General features: G+C 45.6%; 1 protein-coding gene across 1 annotated transcript in view; it reads left to right on the forward strand.

Moving 5' to 3' along the window:
* Positions 1-2,314: 2,314 nt before the first annotated feature.
* TTLL6 (tubulin tyrosine ligase like 6) overlaps positions 2,315-27,793 on the forward strand; it is a 53,889-nt gene continuing 28,410 nt past the window's right edge. The window contains exons 1-8 of the mRNA XM_079904437.1: positions 2,315-2,426; positions 3,488-3,681; positions 5,461-5,591; positions 23,032-23,253; positions 24,110-24,147; positions 25,455-25,573; positions 25,711-25,841; positions 27,335-27,491. Of these exons, the coding sequence (XP_079760563.1) occupies positions 5,584-5,591; positions 23,032-23,253; positions 24,110-24,147; positions 25,455-25,573; positions 25,711-25,841; positions 27,335-27,491 (675 nt within the window). The 5' untranslated portion in view covers positions 2,315-2,426; positions 3,488-3,681; positions 5,461-5,583. The remainder of the gene's footprint in view (positions 2,427-3,487; positions 3,682-5,460; positions 5,592-23,031; positions 23,254-24,109; positions 24,148-25,454; positions 25,574-25,710; positions 25,842-27,334; positions 27,492-27,793) is intronic.

Raw genomic sequence — 27,793 nt, forward strand, 5'->3', positions numbered from 1 at the left:
CGTCGTAACGGTCAGCAAGCCCCGCCCTCACCGCGGTGCTTTTGGGGACTTGTAGTGTTTAGGTGACTGGGCCCCAGGGTTGCTCCGCAGCCCTGTATGGTTTTCCCCAGTCTGGAGCAAAGATCACATTCCAAGGAGCCTACTTCTTTCCCTAGAAAGAGCCATTTACCTTCCTTTAAAAAAATTTTTTTTTTCTTTTAGACCTGAGTGCAAGCTCCACACATTTGAAGGACCATTCAGAAGTCATCTTCATTTTTCTCCTGCTCCACGTAATACTTCACTAAGAGTCTTATAGATGAGAATCTCTTTGTCATTTAATCATGCCTCCCACTTGCCCCTAAAGGAGACCCAGCAACCCCCCTGGGTAGCCCAGTTTGTGTTTCATCATTACCCCTCCAGAAAGAAAGAATTCTTTAGTGTTAACTCTGTTAATGTAGTGCTCTTCCTAATCGGAGTAAGAATAAACTCAGCAAGAATCCTGCTAAGTCAGTTTAGAGAAAATTCCCCATCCTTTATATCTGATCAAACCCTGACCTGCCTTCAGCAAGAATCCTGTAAGTAGGTTTAGCAACAATTCCCTCACCCTTGATGTCTCCTCTTAGTAATTTTCTATCCACTTGTCCTTATTGTATTTGGAGTTGAGTGCAATCTCTCTCCCCAATTGCAGTAGTCCTGGTTAAAGTCTCTTTTACTGTTTTATCAAGTGTCAGGATAATTATTTCTTTTTTAAAAAAATTATTTATTTTTATTTTTGGCTGCATTGGGTCTTCATTGCTGCACACGGGCTTTCTCTAGTTGCAGCGAGTGGCGGCTACTCTTTGTTGCAGTGCGCAGGCTTCTCATTGTGGTGGCTTCCCTTGTTGCGGAGCACGGGCTCTAGGCGCAGGATTCAGTAGTTGTAGTACTCGGGCTCAGTAGTTGTGGCTCGCGGGCTCTAGAGCACAGGCTCAGTAGTTGTGGTGCATGGGCTTAGTTGTTCCGTGGCATGTGGGATCTTCCCAGACCAGAGCTTGAAGCCGTGTCCTCTGCATTGGCAGGCATATTCTTTTTTTTTTTTAATTAATTAATTTATTTGTGACTATGTTGGGTCTTTGTTGCTGCATGCAGGCTTTCTCTAGTTGCAGCAAGTGGGGGCTATTCTTCATTGCAGTGTGCAGGCTTCTCATTGCGGAGGCTTCTCTTGTTGCAGACCATGGGCTCTAGAGCACAGGCTCAGTAGTTGTGGCGCATGGGCTTAGTTGCTCCACAGCATGTGGGATCTTCCCAGATCAGGGCTTGAACCCGTGTCGCCTTCATTGCCATGCAGATTCTTAACCACTGCGCCACCAGGGAAGCCCTGGCAGGCGTATTCTTAACCACTGTGCCACCAGGGAAGCCCAGGATAATTATTTCTTAACACTGAACATGCTGTCTATGGAAGGTTAAATTCAGAAGTGCCCCTTCTCCAAGGAGTAGCATCTGTCTAAATCTGGAGAGAAAGTTTTCCATGTCATCTAACCAGGGATTTATGCCCCTGAAGCCACTTGAGGTTTCAGGCAGGAGAATGAGCATTCTTAATCCTGCCTTCTCACAAGACTGGTGGCACTCAACTGAGATGAAAAGATGGTGGGAAATGATGAGTAAACCTGGGAGTGGGGTTTCTACTGAAAGTTCAGATCACCTTCTGAGTTACCAAAATAATACTCTTCCCTTTAAAACTCTATCTACAGGGGTGACCTTAGAATCTTGGATATATTTCCATTAATTCTACTTATTAGCTTTCTTAAAAGCACTGAGAACTGACACCTCCTACACACACACAGCTTACTGTCTATGTTAATATGACAACTATTAACACTCTTGCCTGGAAGTTAAAAATGCAAATAAATCCATTGTTCATTTTAAGAACTTCCTAAAAGAACCATCAGCTTTTCAATAGGAAGTATCACTTGACAATTCTGTACACTCCAAGACTCTTAGAACCGCTGGTCTCAAAATCCTTGCTGTGCCCTCCAGTCCTAAAGTATTATATCATGACCCTTGCCCAATTCTAATCAAATCCTGCGCCCCCCGCACCTGCACTGAAAGATTCCCGCCCCCCCCACCCCGCCTCCAACCAATCTTCAAATTCTCAATAAATACTACTACTTTGTCCTGCCACCTGTCGGCCACTATTACAACTCTGTCAAGATACTAGTCTTCCTTACTGCAGTAAGAATAAACTCACTTTTGTCTTATCAATAGGTTGTTTTGTTGATAGCTTGGAGAGCTAAATTTGACAGCACAGAATAATAAAAAAAAAGGTTAATTAGTCTGATTTACTTATTTCCAATAGAAGTGTCAAGGGAAGCCTGCAAGTACAACCCTTTATAACTGAATATTGAAGAAATGGGAATTTACATTCAGACCTACAGAGAAAATCTTCCACTTTTATCTTCAACTTCCAGGTATGGAGTCGAACAAAGACTGGGGATTGGGGTAATTTGTCTGTGCCTGACACAGTGGGTTATCTCATTTAATTCTTATAAGAGAAGCACTTTTATTATCCCCATTTTACAGATGATAAAATTGAGGCTTAGAGAAATAAAGTTATTTGCCCAAGCTCACACAGCTAGTAAGCGCCATTAGAAGGCTTTGAACCCAGCATTCTGACTCAAGTGTACTCTTAATCACTATACTCGCTATACTTTTCATGAGAGTTCAGTAATCCATAAGGGGCGAAAAACACATAAATGAGTTTAATACCACGATATTGGCTTTAGAAGAGGAATTGATGTGGTGCTAAGATAGAAGAGAATTAATTTTTCCTAGGGGCGAGAAGGAAGGTTTCATAGAAGAGGTGTTAAAGAAAAAATTATTCTGAAGCCTGTTAAATGGTAAGGAAGACTTTATTCAGAACTGTTGCAATAGGAACATTAAAACAGGGGAGAGAGATTGTGCTCAGCTCCAAATACAATAAGGACAAGTAGGAATTTATAGCCATTAAGAGAGTGAGGGGGGTCAGTAGATGAAAAATTACCAAGAGGACACACCAAGGGTAGTGGGGATTCTTGCTAAACTGACTAAGTAGGATTTTTGCTGAGGGCAAGCTAGGGATGGATCAGATCTCAGGGGTGGAGGATTCCCTCTAAATTGACTTAGGATTTTTGCTAAAACTGGACTTGGCAAGGATTAGACACAGAAGCCAAAAGTTGAGACCTAGTTGAGAAAAGTGCTCAGAGGCACCTAACTGGAGTTTGGTCAAAGAGACAGTCTTTGTCAGACGCTTGATTTATTTGAATAACAAACGTGGCAGGCAGAAAAAGTGATGGGAGAGAAATCTGAGATGGAGGGAGGGAGTGGTCATCTTCAGTGGTGCAGTCCTGTAGAATTCTCTGCGATGATGGAAATGTTCGCTACTTGCACTATCTGATCCAGTAGCCACTTGCCACGTGTGGGTATCGAACACTTGAAATGTGGCTATTACAACTGGAAACTGGATTTTTTCTTTTAATGTAAATTTAACTAGGTCTACGTGATCATTGTCCTGGCTAGTGCAGACCTGCAGCATCTGGGTGGCAGGGGTGTGGACTTCGGGAAGGAGAAGGCGCCCAAGTAGCTGCTGCTACTTTCACCTTTGCCCTCAGCTCCGGCCCTGCCCAGTCCTGCACAGTAGCAATGGCTCCTCTGGCCTTTGGACTCTCGACTCCATGGAAAAGGAAGGTGAGAGGAATTTTTATCCCTGAAGCTTGCTGTCTCTGTAACCATTTAGAGACTCTGCAATTTGATGACTTACAAAGCAGAGATAGCTTGTATGCCCAGGTTTGAGAAAGAGAAGGAATGAGTAATCAATGGGAAGAAGGAGACTATTAATTAGGTCAAGTGTGGTATTTTATAAACTTCAGAAGAAAGAGGAACCAGGGACTTCCCTGGTGGTGCAGCCTGGGTTTGATCCCTGGTCAGGGAACTAGATCCCACATGCATGCTGCAACTAAGAGTTTGCATGTCACAACTAAGGAGCCCACATGCCGCAACTAAGACCGGGCGCAAACAGATAAATAAATAAAATTAAAAAAAAAAAAGAGAGACAGAAACAGGAACCAGGTATGCCTCAAATTAACCATGCGTTTCTAAAATGTTCTGGCAAATCAAATCCCCTACTAAGCACTTCAGGGGGTGTTAATATTTAAAGGTGCTTTGGAATGTCCTGTTAAAAATTTGGCAATAAAGATGTTAAAAAAAAATTGTGGAGGGATATATTTGTTTTTTAAAATTACTTTTTTTTTTTTTTTTTTGGCGGTACGCGGGCCTCTCACTGTTGTGGCCTCTCCCGTTGCGGAGCACAGGCTCCGGACGCGCAGGCTCAGCGGCCATGGCTCACAGGCCCAGCCGCTCCACGGCATGTGGGATCTTCCCGGACCGGGGCACGAACCCGTGTCCCCTGCATCGGCAGGCGGACTCTCAACCACTGCGCCACTTTAAATAAACTAAAAAAAAAAATTCCATAATCCCACCCATGTTTTTAAGACTGCCATCTGTAGAGAAAAATGTGTGTGTTGCACACCCTTCCTTTAATTAGCTGATTCAAATTGATTTCACGGGAATTATTTCACAATTCTGTAAATTTTAAGTAATTTGTGGACGAGTAATTTCTGACTTGTCTGACAGAGGCTTGATTGTTTTCCCTCCTTTCCTTGTGGAAAAAAATCAGTTTTACCTCTGCTTGCAATTCCTTTCAATATATATTTTTTAAGTATTTATTTATTTATTTATTTGGTTGCATTGGGTCTTAGTTGCGGCGCACGGGCTCTTCGTTGCGGCGTGTGGGCTTCTCTCTAGTTGTGGCGTGCAGGCTTAGTTGCCCAGCGCGTGTGGGATCTTAGTTCCCCGACCAGGGATTGAACCTGCATCCCCTGCAGTGGAAGGCAGATTCTTAACCACTGGACCATCAGGGAAGTCCCTCCTTTCAATATTCTAATGGAAGAAATTTTCACATATTGTGGTATGGGGAAATCATTCTGGCTTGTAGATGATTGAACTTGAATTTTATGCTAACTAAAACAGCCTGTTTGTGGCCTATCGAACATATATTATACATCTGTTTTAGTCATCAAAGAAAAGGTTATATTGACCCGAAGTAAAAAATGTCCATGTTAAAAATAAAAAGTAAACGTCTCCCTTCCTGGGACACCAATGCTGGAACTCCTTTGATGATAAGACTCCCTTCCCAGGTGTCAAGGCCATACTGCTTGCTGTGTATGTGCTGATCTGTTTTTTTTTTTTTTTTTAAACCTTGAAGGAATGTATCCCTGACTTTTTTGATGTTCTTTGTTCTGACAAGATATAAAACTGTGTTGAAAACCATGCTTCTCCAGAACAGTTCCTCAGAGATATCTGAGGGGCTGTGTCCTATGCTATAGTCCTCAGTTTGGCTGAACTACAACTCCTTTCTATTCCTATTATAGTTTGGTTATTAATTATTTACATCGACAATGCTTGGAGTTCTTGACAGGATATCAGAAAAACTGGCCTGAGGTCACGTGGATGTTACTTTGTGCTGGTGCTTGGTACCAAGCCCCCTGAGGAGACTCCCACCCTCCACCCCTGCTTCACAGCACTCTTCAGATGCTTTGGTGAGTTTTTCCTGATATCTGGATATCCTTTTATTAAGTAATGGTCCGTCACTTTTATTTGAGCTGTTATCTTAAGATTCGTAGTCTTAAGGGGGTAACAGTTCATTTTCTAGGTGAAAGTAACCTAGGGAGAATTCCTAGACAAAAGGACCTAGGGGGAAATTCCTAGGCAAGGACCTAGGGAGAATTTCTAGGCAAGGGACCTAGAAAGAACTTTGGAGTGAACTAGGTCAGCTGACCTTTTTTAAAAAACGTAGCTTAAAATTGGAAAGATGTGTACTTTATAGTAAAATTAAACTTTTTTAAAAAAGTGGGAGGGCTTCCCTGGTGGCGCAGTGGTTGAGAGTCCACCTGCTGATGCAGGGGACACGGGTTCATGCCCCAGTCCGGGAAGATCCCACATGCCGCGGAGCGGCTGGGCCCATGAGCCATGGCCACTGAGCCTGCGCGTCCAGAGCCTGTGCTCCGCAGCGGGAGAGGCCACAACAGTGAGAGAACTGTGTACCGCAAAAAAAAAAAAAAAAAAAAAAGTGGGAAACTATGCTTCTAAAGCCTATCAGCTCCCAGACAGACAGCGACCCACTGGAACTGTTGGCTTCATGTACAATTACGGAGCCAATACTTGCAAGTACTTATCTAACCCTAAAATGGCCAGGATGGAGCTCTTTTGACATTCCAGAACTGCTTTTTGCATGTGCAGTTAAAGAAATCTGGCTTGATAAAACATGTTTTCAAAATTCTTACCCTGAGAGAACAAAAGTACTCCTAGGAGAAAACTTGAAGTTATAACTCTTATCATGTCCTTGAAATGCAAACACAGACCACATTGCCTGAGACTACAGCCTTGGCTCAATTACTAGAAACTAAAATTGAAAACAAAAGGCAGGTGGGGGAAAGGAAGGAGAGAGGCCTTTTAAACTCAAGCAAGAAAACTATGAGATCTCTGTGTGTGTCTATCTGGATATACGTGTGTCTTGTGTGTGTGTTATAAATATGATGTTTCTACCTCCAGATGATATTATCAAAATTAATTTGTAAAAGAGCTCTATTTAATTGACTTAAAAGTAAGCACTTACAAATCAAATATTTCTACATGTAATGAAAAACTAACCCCAATTTTTAAAGGATCACATGATCTAAGATTAATCTTTAATGAATGAAAACAAGTTTAAGTTATTGGTTTTATTAATACAGGCATGTCTTCGGAGTCATCAACATTAAGTATAATACTTTTAATGTGCCTGGGTTTACTGAAAGTCAATAAACTTATGTTATCTCTGTTATAAAACTTGTCAACAAGAAAATTAACTTGATATGATAATATTTTCGTAAGTAATAAAATAGAGACAAATAGGATAAGAGTTTTTAGGTGATTAAGGATAATTACATTTTTTAAAATTAATTAATTAATTTTAAATTTTTATTTATTTATTTTTGGCTGCATTGGGTCTTTGTTGCTGCTCGTGAGGTTTCTCTAGTTGTGGCAAGCAGAGGCTACTCTTTTTTTTTTTTTTTTTTTTTTTGAGGCTACTCTTTGTTGCAGTGGACAGCCTTCTCATTGCAGTGGCTTCTCTTGTTGCAGAGATCAGGCTCTAGACACACAGGCTTCAGTAGTTGTGGCATGCAGGCTCAGTAGTTGAGGCACACGGGCTTAGTTGCTCCATGGCATGTGGGATCTTCCTGGATCAGGGCTCAAACACGTGTCCCTTGCATTGGCAGGCGGATTCTTAACCACTGTGCCACCAGGGAAGTCCCGAGAATAATTACATTTTACGGTATGTCTATTTTTTTTTTTGGCCACACCACGCTGTTTGTAGGATCTCAGTTCCCTGATCAGGTCACAGCAGTGAAAGCCCAGAATCCTAACCACTAGACCACCAGGGATCTCCCTGGTATGTCTACTTAAAAATAGGTTCTCCAGATTTTGGGGTTTTGCTAAATTAATTTAAATAATGGAACTCATTGAATACTCAGATCATTTCCAATTAAGATAAAATACTAAAACATTAATTGCTAAGCAAGTCTAAGTTTACCTACTTTGTCTTCTTAGATGTTTGGGTTTATTGGAAGAGAAAATGTATGTTTCTAGAGGTTTGGAAATATATTCATAAGTTCACCAATCAGGAAATGTTGGTATGACAAACAGTTCACAGTGGCTTGCTTCTTGGTTTCTTAATCTAGCAACTAAGGTTTTTTAAGGGCTAAAAATTATAATACATATGTAATTAAAGCTACTAGAAATAATATGGGAAACGTTTCAGTATACAAGGAAAATAGGTGTGTGTTTTAAGTAAAAGAAGGTATGAGGAGGGACTTCCCTGGTTGCACAGTGGTTAAGAATCCAGCTGCCAATGCAGGGAACATGGGTTCGATCCCTGGTCCGGGAAGATCCCACATGCCATGAAGCCACCAAGTTTGTGTGCTACAATTACTGAGACCACGTGCTCCAACTACTGACGCCCGCGTGCGTACAGCCCATGCTCTGCAACAAGAGAAGCCACCACAATGAGAAGCCCGCGCACCTCAATGAAGAGTAGCCCCTGCTCGCTGCAACTAGAGAAAGCCTGCGTGCAAAAACAAAGACCCAATGCAGCCAGAAAAAAATGGTATGAGGAATGGAAATGAATTTTGTTAAGGGAAAAGAAAGTAATTTTGTCCTAAAGTGTCTCAAAGGGAGATATTAAACTAATTGGGCTTATTTGTTATGTTAAATTACATGGGAAGCATTGTCAAATAAAAGGTAACATTAAGCCTCCTTTATGTTATGCCTATATAAATATATATTATAAACGTTCCAGAAATTATGTGAAATTCCTGGAAGTCTTTTTTTTTTTGGCTGCTTCAGGTCTTAGTTGTGGCATGTGGGGTCTTTGTTGTGGTGCGGGGGCTTCTCTCTAGTTGTGGTGTGTGGGTTTTCTCTCTCTAGTTGTGGCATGTGGGCTCCAGGGAGCGTTGGCTTTGTAGTTTGCAGCACGTGGGCTCTCTTGTTGAGGCGCACAAGCTCAGTAGTTGTGGCTGGCAGGCTTAGTTGCCCTGTGGCATGTGGGATCTTAGTATCCTGACCGGGGATCGAACCTGTGTCCCCTGCATTGGAAGGTGGATTCTTTACCACTGGACCACCAGCGAAGTCCCTCCTGGAAGTCTTATATGTCCTCACATAAAAATGTCATTAGTCATCAAAATTGAGGTTCACACTAAAGGGACTGAACCGAAGTATTAGAGAAATGCTCTAGCTGACTTTCATACAAAGGCAACAACAACAGAATCTGTAAAGGTTATGGCACGTGTAGATAAAGTCCATTCTGCTTTTTCAAAAATGAACCCCTTGCTGTCAGACTTTTGCCATCTTGATGTCTTTGTAACATGACAACAGTCTGCTCCCAAATCAGAGAAATTAAGATGGGTAAACAATAGCTGTAAATTAAACAGTTGGGGCTGCTATGGGAAACCCAATACAGCTGCTTGGCTCTTCCTGGCTCCCTGGCAACCCCCTTTTTGTTTGATGGGTTAAAGCCTTCCCTTGCTGCAAAGCTGACACCCTCCCAAGGACAAAGAAACTGTTAGAAAATGTATTTTCCATGTGGGGTATGCTTTCCACAGTCTCCAGTGATCAAGGCACCCACTTCACTGGGCAAATCATAGGAGTCTTCTTTTTATCTTTTATTTTTAAAAATAAAAATTTTTTATTTTTTATTTTATTTTTTATTTTTTGACCATGCCACATGGCATGCGGGATCTTAGTTCCCCAACTGGGCATCGAACCTGTGCCCCCTGCAGTGGAAGCACAGAGTCCTAACCACTGGACCTCTAGGGAATTCCCAATCATAGGAATCTTAAAAAAAACCTTACAAACTTCTTAAAATGATTACTGTCACCATCATCCTCAATCACTAGGTATGGTCAACAAAACTAAAGGAAAAACTAAACTCAAGCAGAACAAAAATCAACTACATGGGATTTGACTAATTGGTAAATGTGATTATGATTTTTGTGACTTTTTATCTGAAATACCACTGGCTTTTGGGCTTCCCTGGTGGCGCAGTGGTTGAGAGTCCGCCTGCCGATGCAGGGGACACGGGTTCGTGCCCCGGTCCGGGAAGATCCCACATGCCGCGGAGCGGCTGGGCTCGTGAGCCATGGCCGCTGAGCCTGCGCTTCCGGAGCCTGTGCTCCGCAACGGGAGGGGTCACAACAGTGAGAGGCCCGCGTACCGCAAAAAAAAAAAAAAAAAGATTTACGATCAAAAGGGGGAAATAATGGAAGAAATTTTCACATAGAGGTATGAGGAAGTCATTCTGGCTTATAGATGATTTATGTTGAATTTTATGCTAACTAATACAGACTGTTTGTGGCCTATCAAACATACATTATGCATCTGCTTTACTCATCAAAGAAAAGGGGACATTGACCAGAAGTAAAGAATGTCCATGTTAAAAATAAAGTTCCTGGGACACCAGTGCTGGTACTCTTCTGATGATAAGACTCCCTTCCCAGGTGTTAAGGCCATACTGACTTGCTGTGTACATGCTGATCGGTTTTTTTTTTTTTCCTGGAAACCTTGAAGGAATGTATCTCTGACTTGTTTGATGTTCTTTGTTCTGACAAGATATAAAGCTGTGCTGAAAACCATGCTTCTCCAGAGCAGCTCCTCAGAGATATCTGAGAGGCTGTCTCCTGGTTGGCTCAAATACAACTCTTTTATATTCCTATTATAATTTGGTTATTGATTATTTGTATTGGCAATTCTTTTTTTGTTTTGTTTTGTTTTGTTTTGTTTTTAAGTTCAGCAATGTTTTAATGTTATTTTGTTTAAGCTTTACCATACACTTTTTTTGTTTGTTTGTTTGTTTGGCAATTCTTTTTATCAGACAAATTGTGCTGCTTTTTTTGAACCAGCTGAACGATCTGACTATCTGACTATCTTCAGTGAATAAGTTAAATAACATCTTTAACATGCATTCACTTTTATACCAGTATGAGTCATGGTTTTACCTTTTTTTGTTTTGTTTTGTTTTTTAATTAATTTATTTTATTTTGTTTATTTTTGTCTGCATTGGATCTTTGTTGCTGCGCACGGACTTTCTCTAGTTGCGGTGAGTGGCAGCTGCTCGTCGTTGCAGTGCGCAGGCTTCTCAATGTGGTGGCTTCTCTTGCTGCAGAGCACTGGCTCTTGGCGCCCAGGCTTCAGGAGTTGTGGCCTGCGAGCTCTAGAGCGCAGGCTCAGTGGCTGTGGCCCACGGGCTTAGCTGCTCCGCGGCATGTGGGATCTTCCCGGACCAGGGCTCGAACCCATGTCCCCTGCATTGGCAGGCGGATTCTTAACCACTGTGCCACCAGGGAAGCCCTGGTTTTACCATTTTTGGTGAACATTCTCTTAGTACTTCAAAATTTTAATGCAAACAAATACATATTTGACATAATTATAGTCATAGCCTTTATAAAATTATTTTTCACTTACTACTATTAGGTAAAAAATTCTTTTATACGCTGTAAAACTTCATAATGATTGGTTTTGTTTTTTTTTTTTTGGTTGTTGTTACATAAGTGATTCTACCACAGTTTACTTCCCCATTCTCTAACCATTGAATATTTAGGTTATGCATTAAACAAACTTTATATATTTATTTATTTATATTCTTTTTTGGCTGTGCTGTGCAGCATGTGGGATCTTAGTTCCCTGACCAGGGGTTGAACCCATGCCCCTGCAAGTGGAAGCACAGAGTCCTAGCCACTGGAATGCCAGGGAATTCCCTAAACAACTTTTTTTTTTTTTTTTTTTTTCTGGTACGCGGGCCTCTCACTGTTGTGGCCTCTCCCGTTGCGGAGCACAGGCTCTGGACGCGCAGGCTCAGCGGCCATGGCTCATGGGCCCAGCCGCTCCGCGGCATGTGGGATCTTCCCAGACCGGGGCACGAACCCGTGTCCCCTGCATCGGCAGGCGGACTCTCAACCACTGCGCCACCAGGGAAGCCCCCTAAACAACTTCTAAAAAGCAAAGATTCTACATCTATTTAACTGCTTTGTAATTCTTGAATTTGACTATCATTACTATTTTTGCCCTATAAAATGACAGCAATGTGTAAGTGAGAGGAATCCATACTATATACCCATGTCACACACATAAATATTGTTTGGCCCACCAAAAAGGAGTGTTGGTGGGAAATGAGTGTTCCAAGCACTTTGAAGAAAAATAAAAAGGCAACTTTGCAGAGGATCCTTTGCTACATGCAGTGCACTTACAAGTGCATGTGTCTGAGTGTCTCCCATGGCACCCAGCAAACTGCCTTGCACATAGAAATTGTTCAAGTAATGTGCCTGTTATTTCAGCTGCAGTCAGGGCACTTTCTATGGAACTTGTTTCTAAGAGCATCTATGCCAAGAAAAGGGTGCCCTAAAAACAACTATGAATAGCTCCTTTCAAGGAAAGCTGTTTTCCCCAGAAGGCAGAGGGAAGATGAAGAAGGACAAGATAAAAACAGAAGCCTGGAGAGCTTCCCTGGTGGTGCAGTGGTTAAGAATCTGCCTGCCGATGCAGGGGACATGGTTCAAGCCCTGGTCCAGGAAGATCCCACATGCCGCGGAGCAAGCCTGAGCACAACTACTGAGCCTGCGCTCTAGAGCCCACGAGCCACAACTACTGAAGCCCACGCAACTAGAGCCCATGCTCTGAGACAGGAGAAGCCACCTCAATGAGAAGCCCGCGCACCACAACGAAGAGCAGCTCCTGCTCGTGGCAACTAGAGAAAGCCCGCGCAGCAACAAAGGCCCAACGCAGCCAAAAATAAATAAAATAAATAAATTTAAAAACAAAACAAAAAAACCAAAGAAAACTCAGAAGCCTGGAAGCTCCATTGCCCTCGTCAAGTAACCCCATTCCCAGGGGCTCTCTCAGCCCCACCAGATACATACCAAAATGGGAGACATCAAAAGAGGTGCTGGACAGCAACTTCTGTTTCTGTTTCACCAATTACAGTACTAAGAATGTGTGAAGGAAGGAGCCGTTCTCTATGAAACCCTGCAAGGCCTTGGCCAAGCCACCATATTTTTCTGGGCCTCACTTTCCTCATCTGAAAACAAGAGAAATACCAGGGTCTTTCAGATCTCTTCTGATTTAACAAGACTTCTGATTCTGTGATTGGACACAGTTCTATAACATTCCCTAATACATTGCAGCATTTCAACTCCTTACTTCCTCCCTGGTACATATACCAAGACTTTCTTTTGACTGGCACAGGAAGAGAGTGCTTCTAGGTGGGACCCTGGTTCAGGGGAGCAAAAGCAGGACTCTCTCTTTTTTCATTAATTACTTAAAGGAAGCATCTCAAACTGAGAGTGTGCGTCAACTGTAAACAACCTTCTGAGGGGTCTGTTATTGTCTTACTATTTATTTAGTCAGGTGGGTGCCTTAGGCACAAAAAGTGAAAACCAAAGTTTCAGACCTGTATTTTTTCACACAATCTTTCCTCTGAGTTGGAGCTCAGAGGAGGGTACATAGTTCACATTTTGCAACGACCGGCAGGACCCTCCAACACACTGCTTCAACCTTCATACCCAGGCTCAGAAAACCCCTCACTTATTTGTCACATGTATTTTTCTGTTTCCGGTTTGTCTGCTACAAATCGCTGATGCTCTCAGTTCTCCTGGCTGTCACTCTCTGGCCCTGGAGAGGATGCCCAATGGGGTCGAAGCCTGCTTTGTTCTACAGTGGGGGCAGCTCTACTATTCACCCTGCGTTTGTTCTTGTCATCACCCCTGAAAGGACAGCAGTGCCAGGCTCTGGCCTATTAGCTCCCACTGCAGCCAACCCTCTCATAAATAACCCGTTGTCAGGGATTTTAATGGAAGCCCTCTGGAAGCTGTAAATCTCTGCAGCTCCCTCCTGCATCCTCTCCCTCATTTCCATCACAATATCACTCCACAGGAACCAGAGACCAAAGTGTGAGCTTGCCAGAGCAGATTGGTAGGACACTGGGGAAAGAAAGAGGCAGGATGGGGGGAGGGGAACCAAGCTGGGACAGTTGGTCTTAGGGAAGCATCTGCTGAGTGACAAGTCGATGATGGTCACCTGGGTCCTCGAGGCCCTGGAGAGGGGGAAGGGCAAGATGGCCTAGGGCCACCTGGAGGGAAGAGGGAAGAGGGAAAAGGGAAGAGGACAGGATGGCAGAGAGTTTTCTGGAAGAGCAGCAGATGGGCTGCTGGTTCCACCTCGGGCCCTACAGTGTGAACTTAAGTACCATGTAGCAGGATTTCAGTGTCTGCTTCGGGTTAAGCTATGCCTTTGCCTCTATCCTCCTGCCTGGGCAGATCAGCAGGTAAAGGGGCAGTGTCCTGTGTTGGCAGGAAATCTTTTCCTCTACCAATTTACGTCTGAAAGGTAACAGTTTATATGCATACGAGAGCAGTCTAGAGTGAGTAACTCCCCCGATAGCTAGGAATTAAGGTTTATACATCAGTTTAATAAGGGTGTGTGCGGGGGTGTTCAAGGCTTCAAAGGATAGAAGGCTCTGATGAGACTTATTTAGACAGTTTGTTTGGAATATCCGTGTATCCCGGGATGGTGCCTCCCTGACTGGAGGTCTCCCTGGAGGGGTGGGGGTGTTGCTGGGTTGTAACTGCTGGCTCTTGTAAACCTCTGCATTATTCAGATAAGGGAAGTTCAGATAAGATTTCTTTCTGCATCTGCTGTAGCTCAAATGTTTCCACCTTAAAGTAAAAACCATCCTGAAGGGTTTTTTTTAGTCCCTTCACCTGCTGTTTCTCCAATATCCTATCACAGCATAGCATGAAGTCCTGGGCATAGTCACTGACCAGAATGTTCCCAATGAATCTGCTAAAAGCTTACATACTCTAAGAAACACTCCTGGACTAACTCCAACATGCTTCACATCAGAGACGTGGATTTTGCCTCTTCCCTTAGTTGTTTCGACTACAGGTTTTCTGAGATGGCCTTGTTTCTCCTTTTTACATGTCTCCCCTCAACTGCTGGAAAAGAGCTCTACCCTCAGTGGAGAGTAACGATCCAAATCTTACATAAATCTTACTCCTTGGGACTAAATGATTTTTTTTACAGGAGCAGTTACATTTCAGTGGCATCAAGTTAAGCATCTGGAAAAATTTCAAGAATGAAGAGGGATGGACACAGGCAGCAAGACTCCTCGGCTCAATCCATAAGGGAGTTTCTCCAAATCACTATGGTTCAAGACCTTAACATCTATCCTTTGTTCAATCTTTCACCAATCCTGAATCAACCCAGGCAGAAACAGCCCTACTGGCTGCCAATCCTTTGCAGGCAGGACTCTGAGCTTAGACAGGTGGAAACATTAGGAAACCACAATTATTTAAATCCAGTCACTACTCTGATTCTCCACCTAAGGACAGTCAAGGTGTTGCTTCGAGAAGCCAAGACCCCTGAGCCCTGGGCGGCCCTCTCTTATTGGCCAGTTCAGTGCGAGGGCCAGGACCCCTCACACTCTGAGGAGATGGCATGATTCAATAAGCCTGAGCTGTTCATCACAGGTTTGTGATGCCCATTTTACTGCTAAAGAAGCGAGGCCTCAGGTCACGTCAGCTGCCTGAGGTTACACAAGCAACCTGAGATCTTGACTTAGGTCTCAATCCAGTGCTCTCTGCAAGGTGCCTCCTGCTCCCGGTTTTGGCTTTTTATCCTCCGCAGAGGCCCGAAGGGCAAGGTGCCCCTAGCTCGGCGCCACCCGCGCCGCCGGAGCTCCGGAGGTAGACTTGCGGATCTGCGTTAGCCAGGACGTTCCAGCCGCGCCTGCGCACGACGCCCCGACGGCGCGGGCCCGGACCGACGCGGACGCGGAGGCGGGGCGGACCGGGGAGGGCGGGGACCTGCGTAGGGTGAGCGGTAGTCGCGCCTCGCGCGCTGGGAGCGCGGCCCGGCGTCCCCGCGTCCTTGGCGTCTCCCAGGGCGACCTCGGGCGCTTCCTTCTCCGAGCGGTTAATTGGGGAGCGGGATGGGCGCGCATGTCAGCCTACCGCAGGGGCCAGTCGAAGGCCTGGAAAGCCCTATATGCAAATAGGAGGGCCGGGCAGACCCCAAGTTAGGAGGGGCGCGGGTTGGGGTTACGGGTTGTCTGGCAGCCAATGGGAGCGTGTCTCAATCCTTGGAGCAGTGGACCCACAAGTGTGGTTGCGAGCGGTACAGGTGGCAGAGCGGGGCCGAGACAGGAGAGTAAAAATCGCGGGTAAGAGCGCCCCAAAGCTCGGTGCTGTCCCCAGGCCGCGGCTTCCTAGTGCCTCCCCACTGAAAACCAGGTTCTACATGTCCCCGTTGGCCCCCACGGTGCCCAGTGCCCCAGGGCTACCCCCTCTGCCCTCCCTGGTGGCGTTCTACCAGGTGGCAAAAGCCACCCGCACCCGCTTCCTCTCGGCTCCATAGCCCACCGCTTCTCAGCAGGTCTAGGTATCGCTCACCCTCTTCCACGCCCCATACTGAGTTCACTGCTAAAATATTCTCACACCCTTTTCTCATCCTCAAGACCCCCATGCCCAGGACCTTTCTCGCACACCGACCCTTCTTTTCCCAGCTCCTTACTCCCCTCCTGTCCTAGCTTTTCTCCCGAACCCGGGTCGCCCTTTGTGTGCACCCTCACTTCCTGACCTCCCTCGATTTCCCAAACCCGGTGCCCCCAGGGAGCAGTCCCTTAGATACAAGAGATCCCTGGGAATCGCACAACCCTCTCCACCTCCCCCTTCCCCATCTTTGGATCCTTCTCTTGATAACCTTTCTTCCTTTGCCTGGAGAATCCTTAACAGAAAGACACTGCTGTTTTTCTTGGCAGCACAGCCCTCTGCAAATAACCTACCCCCTTTCCAGCCTCTTTTTCTTTCATTTCCAGATGTATTTCTCACCCTCCTGAGGGAAAACTCTTCTAAGCTTGAGAAAAGTTCTTTGGGATATGAACCCTAGGGAAAAATGTAACTTCCATTTGGGGATGACGCAGGAAGGGAGCTAACAGTTTACTAAGCACTGGTATGTGCCAGGCACTTAAATAAGTTATTTATTGTATACACCAATGCCACCATTATATTTTCATTTGACAATATAGCCCTTATTTTGAGCCAAACACTGCTTTAAGAGCTTTAGAAATATTAACTCATTTAATCTTTAAAGCAACCCCATGAGATGAATATTATTATCTTCACTTTACTTATGAGGGAACTGAGGTACAAAGAAATTCAGTTACTCACCCACAGTCGCCCTTGTAGTAAGTGGTAGAGACGGGATTTAGATCCAGAACCATCTGTCTTTGTTAGTTATGCACTGCGTTTTGTGGAGAAAATGACTGGGCATGAGCCTGCTCTGAAAAGTGCATCTTCCAGTCTTGCAGAATTCCTCAGTTTCTAGCAGAATAAAAGGTGGCATCTGAGTCAGCAAGATTCTTATTGTTCCCAGGGAATGTGGTCAGTCATTCTCAGCACTTACTGGCAAAGCCCTTGAGTACTTGAGTGTCCCCTCCCCTCCCTTGTTAGTCCACGTTTTGCTAAGGATCCCTTCAGGCCCTGTGCTGAAATTCAAAGGGTGGCTAGAATGCAAAGCCAAAGACCATAGAAGGCATCTTATTTTATCCTGCCTGCTTCAAAGCTCAATGCACTTTTCTGGATATGAAGCTTTTATCTTCCTGGTGATTCTGTAATGATGGAGAAGACAGGGAATGAGGGAGGAGATAAATACTGGCTTCTTACGACATACTGTGTCAAAGAGGCAAAGCTGAAAGCAAGATTCAGGGGTCCTACCTCCACATCTTTTTTTTTTTTTTCTCCTATCTACTTCGACCTTTTCCAAGGACTACCCACTGAAAGCCTTCAGAGGATGCATCTAGAAGGGGAATGAGGACCAGAAGATGAGAAGAGGAGGGGAGTGCAGGAAAGCCTATTATTTGGGAGAAGAGAAGGAAAGTCACAGGCAGACACAGTAGGAAAAACTCTTCAGTGCCGTATGAATTCCTACAGACTGAAAGAAAAGTCTAGGCTGTGAAGGTCAGGGTGAAAAAACTTGGCGAAAACTTGAAACACTTAACTACCAAATGATTCTTTTCCTCCCATTTACAGAACACCCATATTAATGCAGCCTTGCAAAGGAAAGCACTAAACATTTCCCACCCTTCTGCAATACCCTTAGAGCCAAGAAGAGTAGTCAACATGAATAGTCCTTCAGAAGTGGAAACGAGTCCCTCCAAGTAACCTGCAAAGTGTTTGTTTGCATGGAGCCATCCCAGTGCTCATCCCCTCCCCCTGGTGGCCAATGAAGGTCATTTTCATGCTGCGTAACCCGGCTTTAGTTGGCAGCCTCTGACTTGGAAGATCCCAAGATCAAATCCCATACCAAAATGGAAGGAAACATCAGGGTTTTTTCACTGTCTTAACTCTCCTACTTGGGAAGGTGAATTGAATGTGTCTTGTGTCATCAAGAAAAACTGAAGATGGTATTTTCTATGTTTGCTACATATATTTGTACAACATAGTGTTCTTTTTTGAACTCCCCAAATCCCTTGGTCCTCATTGCCTGCCCACCTACCTGGCATAATGGAAAGCTATGTAGAAGGGCAGGAAGCTGGGGCTTTGATCCTGGCTCTGCAGACTTCTCTCCGGCTTTGTGCATGTCCCCTCCAGTAGCTGGGAGGGGGGATTTCAAAACCTTTAAAAAGCAAACAGGTTGAACTAGACACTCTCCAAGGTCCCTCCCAGTTGTAATATTCAGGACTTCCACTAGAAAATGTTCTAATTACACTCCAAATAAGAGCCCTGGTACAGCATGGATACTGGTGAAAAGAAGGGAAAGAAACAGAGTGAAAATAAATGCGAAGTAGAAACAATAGGGCTGGTCCCAGATTATGTCAAACCTGAGGAGACCTAGGCCCCTTGTTGGAAGTGGGAATTTAGAAGCACTTGGCTTTAAGGAAAACAATGTGGGACCAGCTGATTCTTGAGGGACTGAAGTCACCGAGACTGTTTCTGGGAGCTAAGAAGTCAGTTGCTTCTCTTTATGGTCACAATCATTTATAGGTGATAACAGAGAGGAAAAGGCAGTGCATGGAGTATAGAGGAGAGACAGCTGGTGGGGTCAGACAGACATGGCTTCTAATCCCAGCTCTGCCTCTTAACCTCTCCATGTTTCAGCCTTCTCATCTGTAATAGAGGGAAGAGAGTATCTGTGATATGATATTATGAGGATGAGATGAGACAGTATGTATATAAAGTGCTTTAGTATAGTTAATACCTGTTACTTGGTAAGTAGGTTGTAAATTGTATTTACTATTATAAGTGAATGAAACTAAGTGTTTTAAGCGCCTGCTATATGAAAAGATGCAAGGTCGATGCTTTAAAAAGTGTTTTTTATTTTTTAATGCTCACAGCAACATTTCTATTATATAAATGGGGAAAAAGAACCTTAGTTAGGTGAAACTAGTTCATTTGTTTATTCATCCTTCCAGTCCATTCATTCAAGAAGCATAGAAGCCTCTGCTATGCGCCAGACACTGTGGTAGGAGCTGAGAATTTAGACATAGCCTCTTCCATCAGGGAGTCCACGGTCCAGGGCCACACAGCTGAGAATGATAGGTAGCAATTAGTGAGCACCTACTATGTGCCAGGCACTGTTCTAAGCACATTGTATTAACTCAAATGAATTACCTCATCTAATTCCCATGGCTGGGGCAGACCATTTTACACATGGGGAAACTAAGGCAGAGGGCTGTTATGATAAGTAAATTGCCTGAGGTCACACAACTAGGAAGTGGCAGAGCAGGGATTGAAATCCAGGCAAATAGACTCCAGAATCTTGAGTTCTTAGCCACGTCACTACAGCTGCCTCTTAGCAAGTGATTTAAAGCCACATCCCTGACTGCAGAGGCCCTTAAACTGGGAAATAGATATAGTATTTCAGGATGCCAGCAGCAGCCCCCTTCTCTCTTTTGTATTCTCCTTAGCCTTGTCCTTTGAATCTGTGGCCCCACCTCTTTTGATTCCCCGAGGCTGCAAGACTGCTTTTGAACAAATTTTAAGGCAGGAGAGGAACCCCCGGGTTAGCAGGGAGCAGTTGTTGAGACTGGGAAAGAGAAGTAGAGATGCGCAGGTGGAGGATGGGTAAATTCAGATGTCTGGGGTCAGGCGTGTAGCCTAAATGAGAGAGAAGTGATCTGAGGCATATGAAAATGTTCCCTCTCTCTTAATGCTACTATATGGAAGATAATAGCACAGGGGCAGCTGTCACTTGGCTCCTGAATCACGGAGACAATAGGGGAAGACAGGGACTGGGACAGGCTGGAAAATGGCTAAAGAGGGAGCCATTGCTCGGCCCTAGTTGATTGCTGGCGTGAAGCAATGGGGACCTGCTTTTCCAAAGAGGAATGGAAATCTAGATTTTTATGAGAAATCAGTTTACATTTCCTAGTTATTGGCAGCTACTTCTAGTTTCTACTTCTAGTTTACCACCGTGGCCCAGTAAACATTTCTGTAGGCTAGATTCAGGACGCAAGCCCTGGTAGGCAACTTTTTCTTTTTTGGCGGTACGCGGGCCTCTCACTGTTGTGGCCTCTCCCGCTGTGGCGCACAGGCTCCGGACGCGCAGGCTCAGTGGCCATGGCTCACGGGCCTAGCCGCTCCGCGGCACGTGGGATCCTCCCAGACCGGGGCACGAACCCGTGTCCCCTGCATCGGCAGGCGGACTCCCAACCACTGCGCCAACAGGGAAGCCCGGTGGGCAACTTTTGAGTGAGCCGTTCTCTTTCGAGGGTTGGAGAGAAGCCAGAAGGATTTAGCCTTGGGGATGAAACAGGAAGGAGAGGGCTGGGAAAAGAGAAAGCCCCCAAAGAGAAAGCAAATATAGTCACATGTGGCACTGACTGTTGTCTGCCGTCTTGCACCTGTCTCGGGTGCCTTCCAAGAGGTTCTCGTGTCATAGGTAGCATAGTTTACAGGGGAAGGTGGGCAAGGCTGCCGGGATGAACCAGCTCCTGCAGAAGTATCAATACATGGGCTCCATCCCTTCCTTGCTTACGTGCCTGAGGCCTTCTTGTGCGAAAGTAAACAGAATTTGACTGTTTTTTGTTCTTCTCTTTGAGGCAGACACATATAAGCAGCCACGGCTTGTTTATACCACTTGGGCAAGGATTCGAAAAAGGGCACAGACAGCTCACAACTCCAGAGACGAAATTCAGGGTCAGTTTTCTCTCCTCAAGTTAACATTAACATTGAGGTAAACGGAGCCAGTGCTCCTGGAGGGCTTGGTAAACAGGAGCTGTTGTGGAGGCCATGGGAGGGGAGATGGCCGTTTACCTGGCAGGAAGGGAGCAGCCCAAGGTCAAGATCTCATGTACTATAGTCCTCTTGAGCTTTTGCCAGGAATGTGCCCGTTCACTAAGAGAAACTGACTCACAAGACCCAGGTTTCATCGTTAATTGTGCTGAGCACAACCCTTTCTGCCCCTGTTCCGGTGTCACCACAGAGGCCTTGGGTGTTAAGGGACAGCCCTCTTCAGCAAGAGAGAGAAACAAGTGGCAATCCCTGGCCATTAAAAAACTCTGCTCTCCCTCTGAGAAGTGGCTACGAGCATTCAGTGAGATCGTATATGTGACAATTCTTTGGAAAGCCTAAAGAATGATGCCCATGTAAGGGTTTATTATGAAATTATTCATAGGTAGCCTCTGAGTTAGAGCCCCCTTCCCCATTCTGGTTTGAGAAAGAAGCAGAGAGAGGTGGCAGGGTGTATTAATGTTAAAAAAAAAAACCTGGCCGTAAGGTATAAAAGTTGTCTAGAATTAGCACGGTTGGGTACAGAGGGGAGATGATTCCCAAGAGATTGTGTGACTCTGGTGAGCCTGCTATCATTGCACGTTGCTGGTGGTAGTCGAAATTGTTGGAATCCCTCTGGGAAATAACATGGTGATATAAATAAATAAATAAAATATCAGAGGCTACATGATTTTCATATTCATTAACTTAGTAATTCTAGTTCTGGATAAATATCTTAAGAATATAATCCTGAAGAAATACAAGCTCTTCTGTACATGAAAGTGTGCATTTTAGAGCTATTTATGTAATAGCAAGATTGAAAGCAACTTACATTGCCAGTAATAGGGCAATGGTTGGTTAAATTCAGACACATTCCTTCAATGGGATATTATTACACAACCATTAAGAATTAGAACTATGTAAACTTTGCCACAGCCAAAAGGATGGTTATGTTATGATAGTAAGTGGACGAAAAGCAGATACAGAATTGTTTATCTATTATGGTTACAATCCTATAAGAATAATTATGCTTAGAAATTTAGAATAAAAAAGAATACACAGTAGGGCCAAAGTTGCTGTTAGCTACGGGTGATTTCCCACACTGCCCTTTTCTGAGCTTCCTTTAATGTTATAGTATTTCAATGATAATAATACATTAGAATAAATTATAATAAAGATATTATTAATATCTTTTTTCAAAGCCAAAGAGTTTGTGAGGAAAGAACAGGGTAAGTAGCAAGAAGAGAGAGGGCCTGAAATAGTGAGGAGGTTGGCGGGCTTTGGGGAGGTGAGGAGAGGAGGGGAAAGCACCAGAAATTTGGCTTTATGGTCATAGAAGCCTCAGATGTGAAGAGGATATGAATCAGTTTATTGGGCCTGGGCAGTTCTGGGTACCCAAAGGCAGACTAAGCACATTCCTAAGGATTAGTGAAGCAGGGGCATTAAAAACCATGTCAAAAAATTTGATATTTGAAATTTCAAGCAAACATCACAGAAGTCATCATGGGGGTGGCGGCGGTGGGGGTGGAATGGGAACTTTGCTGGACTTCCTTGTAGGTATTTTACAATTTGGTCTTGCTTTTATTTTGAATTGGATGGTGAGGGAGACACTGTAGCCTCTTCTGTGGTTGAGGTCTCCGAAGGGCTGCATCTGGCCCCGGGCTTGAATCTTGTTCAACCAGCTACGAGTCAGTCCTGCACTCATGAGCGCCAGTTGTGTTCACTCTCAGGCCAGCAGATTGTGGGAGGGAGGTTTGGTGCAGAGCCCAAATAGTTAACAGACCTCCTCAAAGCACCTCGTCTGCACCCACGGGGACTAACTCCCTCAGCTAGGGAGGCTTAGGGCTTGGTTCTGAGGCTGTCTCCAGACGCTTACTCACTTTAATAATAAGATTGTTTATGGCATGGTGCCATGCATAGCATCTCAGCTTGCTTCTGAAAACCCCAGGAGGGAAAAACCAAGGCCAGTGTTGGCTGAATGAGTCCCCAAGGTCATAGTCATGGCAAAAGGTGGAATCAGCTCCTTGCTGGAGCCTGCACCAACTGTGGAGGTGGCGTGGCATTTTATAAACTGCAACCTGTTGTCTGGTCTCTGAGCGCTGGTCCACCGCCCACAAGAGCAAGGGAGGGGGGTCCCCCTGCAGGTGGATCCGAGTAACTGCCACTCCATTTACGCTCTCTCCAGGGGAGGACCCGTGTTTCCCCAGAGCTTCCCCCAGGCAGGGGAGATGCTCCAGTGCCTGCTTTTGGAAGGAGAGGAAGGGACAGACTCGGAAGAGAGAGAGGACAGTTCCATAGAAGATTCAAAAGAAATCGTCACCCTGGCTTTTGTGAGAGAGAACACTGGGGCTCAAAATGGGCTTCAGCATGCCCAGCAGCAAGGCAAGAAGAAGAGGAAGAAAAAGAGGTTAGGACTGAAAGATGAGGAATGGGGATCCATGTTGGTAAGAGCAGGAGGGACCTGGAGCGGGGCGGGCCTCGGCTGCTAAGGAGTGGGTAAAGGAGAAACTGTGCGGAGTAAAAATCACACCACTTTTGGTTCATATAAAAAGAACCCACTTTTGATCATCTGTTTTATAGAATCAAATAATGGTGTGTAATATAAAACCGTGCCCGTCCTAATCTTCATTCTATTTGTGTTTAGAATCCCTTTAAAAAATTGTGTGGGGAGAGACGATGGATTTCCTTGTTTTAAGAAAGTACTTAAAGTACTTGTAACAGAATCACGCCGACTTCTTAGGATCTGACCGCAGCTTCCACATTCTAGTTCTTATTTAATATTTTGCCATGCCTTTTGCTCCATTCTGGAGGGGGAGTGAATTCCTCCTCAGACTGATTGATGTCTGAAAGCTTGTCTGCTTTCTAACTCACAGCTTCCCTTAATGGGGGGGGCAAGAGGAGGGAGGCCATGAAGTATTTTGGCCAAAAAGATATTCACTTCCTGTTCCCGATGGGCCACTGGAGTAAAAGGATTGAGGAGGCGATGATGTTAATATGAAGCTTCAAGCAAAATCAGCTATAATCACAATACAGAATTTCTAGCTCGTGGGCAGAGTAACAGTACTCTGAACCCATGTTTTCTGTCACTCTGCAACCCTGGGGATTTGTGTCCTCAGTAACAGGGATGGTCAAACCGGGCTTAGCGGGACCACTTAGGTATCAGGCAGCTCCACGTGGGACACGATGTTTCTACGTGCAGCCCCTTGTTCTGGCATGTGTGTCTGTCTCTGTCTTGGTGCTTTCCCCTTTCTCTTTTCCAGATGATTGGTGATCAATCTATCCAGCTGCCGATATGAGAGTGGTGAGCACCTGCATTCAAGGCACCCACCATGGGGACCCACTGGATTCCCCCAAAGAGTTGGGAAGGCTCACTCATATATTCTTCTTTCTTTTTGAAGGGTGATTTTTTTAAAAAAATTATTTATTTTATTTTTATTTTCTGACTGCATTGGGTCTTTGTTGCTGCCCAGGCTTTCTCTAGTTGCCGCGAGTGGGGGCTACTCTTTGTTGCGGTGCACGGGCTTCTCACTGTTGTGACTTCTCTTGTTGTGGAGCACGGGCTCTACACTCATGGGTTCTAGAGCGCAGGCTCAGTAGTTGTGCCACATGGGCTTCGTTGCCCCGCGGCATGTGGGATCTTCCCGGACCAGGGTTTGAACCCGTGTCCCCTGCATTGGCAGGCGGATTCTTAACCACTGCACCACCAGGGAAGTCCACTATTTTCATTTCGAATTTGGGTGCTTTAGTTTGGTCCTGACTCTCCTGGTCACTGCAGGCCCTTCTTTTTTTCCAGGCTCTTGAAGGCATTTGAGTTTGTGTTGGAGTCAGCTCCTAGTTATTAAGATTAATGGGGACCGGGGAAGAAGGACGTGATAGCATGTATATGGTTTTGAAATACACTGCATAGTTTTTTTTTTTTTTTTTTTTTTTTTAAATTTTATTTATTTATGGCTGTGTTGGGTCTTCGTTTCTGTGCGAGGGCCTTCTCTAGTTGCAGCAAGTGGGGGCCACTCTTTATCGCGGTGCGCGTGCCTCTCACTATCGCGGCCCCTCTTATTGCGGAGCACAGGCTCCAGACGCGCAGGCTCAGTAATTGTGGCTCACGGGCCTAGATGCTCCGCGGCATGTGGGATCTTCCCAGACCAGGGCTCGAACCCGTATCCCCTGCATTGGCAGGCAGATTCTCAACCACTGCACCACCAGGGAAGCCCCCACTGCATAGTTTTTTCTGTCAATTTACCTTGCTAATTAAGCTTGGCTCTGGTCGACGTTAAGGATTAGTTTATATCCCCTGAACATTCAGTGCTAGTGCTTGGAGGAAACCCAGAGGCCTACTTCCTGGCAAGGGTGGGTGGAACATTCACCCCAGAAAACCTTCTGTGGAGGTCCCTGGGCACAGGCTGTGTTCTCCAGGAGCTTTCCACTCTCCCTGTTCCTTTCTCGGCAACGGTGTGTCCAGATGGGGCAAGATGGCTTCCAGTCCCAAGGAGCCCAGTTGTCTGGCTTCAGTGTACGGTCTGGGAGCACCTAGAAACATAACCTCCCCACCACGTGCTCCTCCCCCACTTCCCGGCTGATGGGCCTTTCTTTCTCCACCTGCCACGGCAGTGCGTAGGGCTGCCCAACAGTATGGCCTTCGAGAGGGAGGGGAAAACGACGACTGGACTCTCTACTGGACTGACTACTCGGTGTCGCTGGGGCGGGTGATGGAAATCAAAAGTTACCAGGTATCTGGGTCAGAGCCGGTCCTCTGTGTAAGCGTGGCATCTACCCCGTGGAGCCCCAGTCTTATGACTGTCCCCAGGGGGAGCTCATGGGTACTCCCATGGGCCCCCTTGTTCACGACTTCCGGCTTCCTTTGCAGAAAATCAATCACTTCCCAGGGATGACTGAAATCTGCCGCAAGGACTTGCTGGCCAGGAATATGAGCCGCATGTTAAAGATATTCCCAAAAGATTTCCACTTTTTCCCTAGGACCTGGTGTCTTCCTGCTGAGTGAGTGCCCACCTGCGCCCCTTTCTCCACTCCCCACCGCCAGTTTACATTTTCCACTTGCCCCCGAGTCCCTGGTTGCTACTTTCCCTTCCCATAGGGTCTCCCATCTCTCTCTCCTCTTCAGGAAGAGAAGGAATAAAGGGTGTGTCCAAGGTTGAGAAAACACAAGGCTCTGCCTATACAATTAGATGACATTTAGGGGCTGGGTGCCTGGAGCCTGTGCCTGCAGTTGGGATGAGAATTTGTTCTGACCTTGAAAGCTGTTGATTTTGAACTTGTTCCAGCCTTTTCACTGTGCACTTTCGGAATTTTTAAGGCCCTCGAGCATTTCTGGAGGGAGTGAGGTAATCGTTAGCACCCAGGTTAGGAGCAGGGAGGGACACCTAACCTCTGACCCATGGCAGTGCCGTGGATGGCATTCAGCCTTTTCCCATCTCTGGTCTCACTATATCCACCTGGAAAATGGACATCCATTCCTGGTACCTAAAATACTCTGGACCACATCACGAGAAGCAGGAGGAATGTGAGATGACGTGAGCATGACCTGGGTACAGTCTGGTGTTTGGGACGAGGTGGGGGAGTAGAGAAGCATTGCCATCAGAATTATACTTACTCACAAAGGCCCCCCAGGAATCCCACGCTTCCGTCTCCCCCCAGTGCTTTCCCAAACCAAGCGCCCCAGGGTTCTCAGCCTTTCCTAACTTGTCTGGAACAATTTGCAGAGCTTAGCAGCAACTTCAGAGAAAATGTGTTTGCCATCGGGTTGACAGGCGTCTCCAGATTTCATGGCCACTGAGGGACATTGCAGTCATGTGACTTCTCCAATGCTCCTTTGAGTTAAAATGCAAAACAAGAAGTATAGCAAGCCTGAGATTTATAACCCTTTAAGTTGGTTTCTTTCTTCTGAATATACCTTCTTCAAACTACATTCAAAGATAGTACTTGCCCTGTCACGCTCTAACTGGAGTGGAGGTGTTACAGAGGAAAGGCTGAAGCCCAGAGCAGGGGAAGAGACTGATGGATCCAAAGTCACATCATTTGTCAGGGCCTGAGTCAGATTCAGAACTTCACACCTCTTGTCTGCAAACTCAGAGAGCCGAAGCGCTCGGATCACAGTTACCTTTGTGGGGTGTGGGGTGTGCGGCGTGGACCGGCACCGTGCCCGCATCATGTCATGTGTGAGATAGCTGTCATTGTCTTCATTGTGTAGATGATGGAACTGAGGCTTAGAGAGGTCAAGTCCTGGTAAAGGGCTACACCGCTGGTGAGTGCTGTTGCCGGGGCTGAAATCCAGGTCTGAATTCCCTCCGGAGCCCATCTTCTCTCCGCTGTGTGTGCTCGACTGCCTCTCCTATAACCAGATCTCTGGGCGTCTGTCTGTCAACTCCAGGGCTTTTGTCACTTTTTTCTTTTTTTTTTAAATAAAGAGCTAGCCTTCATTTTCACTGATCCCCCCGCTAAAGGTGTCTCTCATTCTCTTCCTGCTCTGGTAGCTGGGGAGATTTGCAGAACTACAGCAGGTCAAGAAAAAATAAGGTGTACATCTGTAAGCCGGATTCGGGCTGCCAGGGCAGAGGTATATTCATCACCCGGACAGTGAAAGAAATCAAACCAGGGGAGGATATGATCTGTCAACTCTATATCTCAAAGGTACTTCCTCCTCGTGATTATTTATTTATCATCCACGGCAACCTCAGGCTGTAGCTCCGCTGGACTGGTTGTGAAAAGAGGGAAGGGAGGGTGGGGTGGGGGTGGAGCCAAGTCCTGCCTTGGACTTGGTCCGACCAAGCCTTCTGACCAGAGACGCGACATGTGCCTGGGCCAGAGCGCCCTTGCCCTTGCACTCTTGTCGATTGGTCTGGCGCTGCCATGCTGGCCCCTTGCCTCTAACAGACGGCAGCTGGGAGAGCCCCTTGGGTCTGTGGAGGCCCCACCTCCTTTGGGAGAGGGAA

This window comes from Stenella coeruleoalba, assembly GCF_951394435.1.
Source record: "Stenella coeruleoalba genome assembly, chromosome: 19".
NCBI classification, from domain to species: domain Eukaryota; kingdom Metazoa; phylum Chordata; class Mammalia; order Artiodactyla; family Delphinidae; genus Stenella; species Stenella coeruleoalba.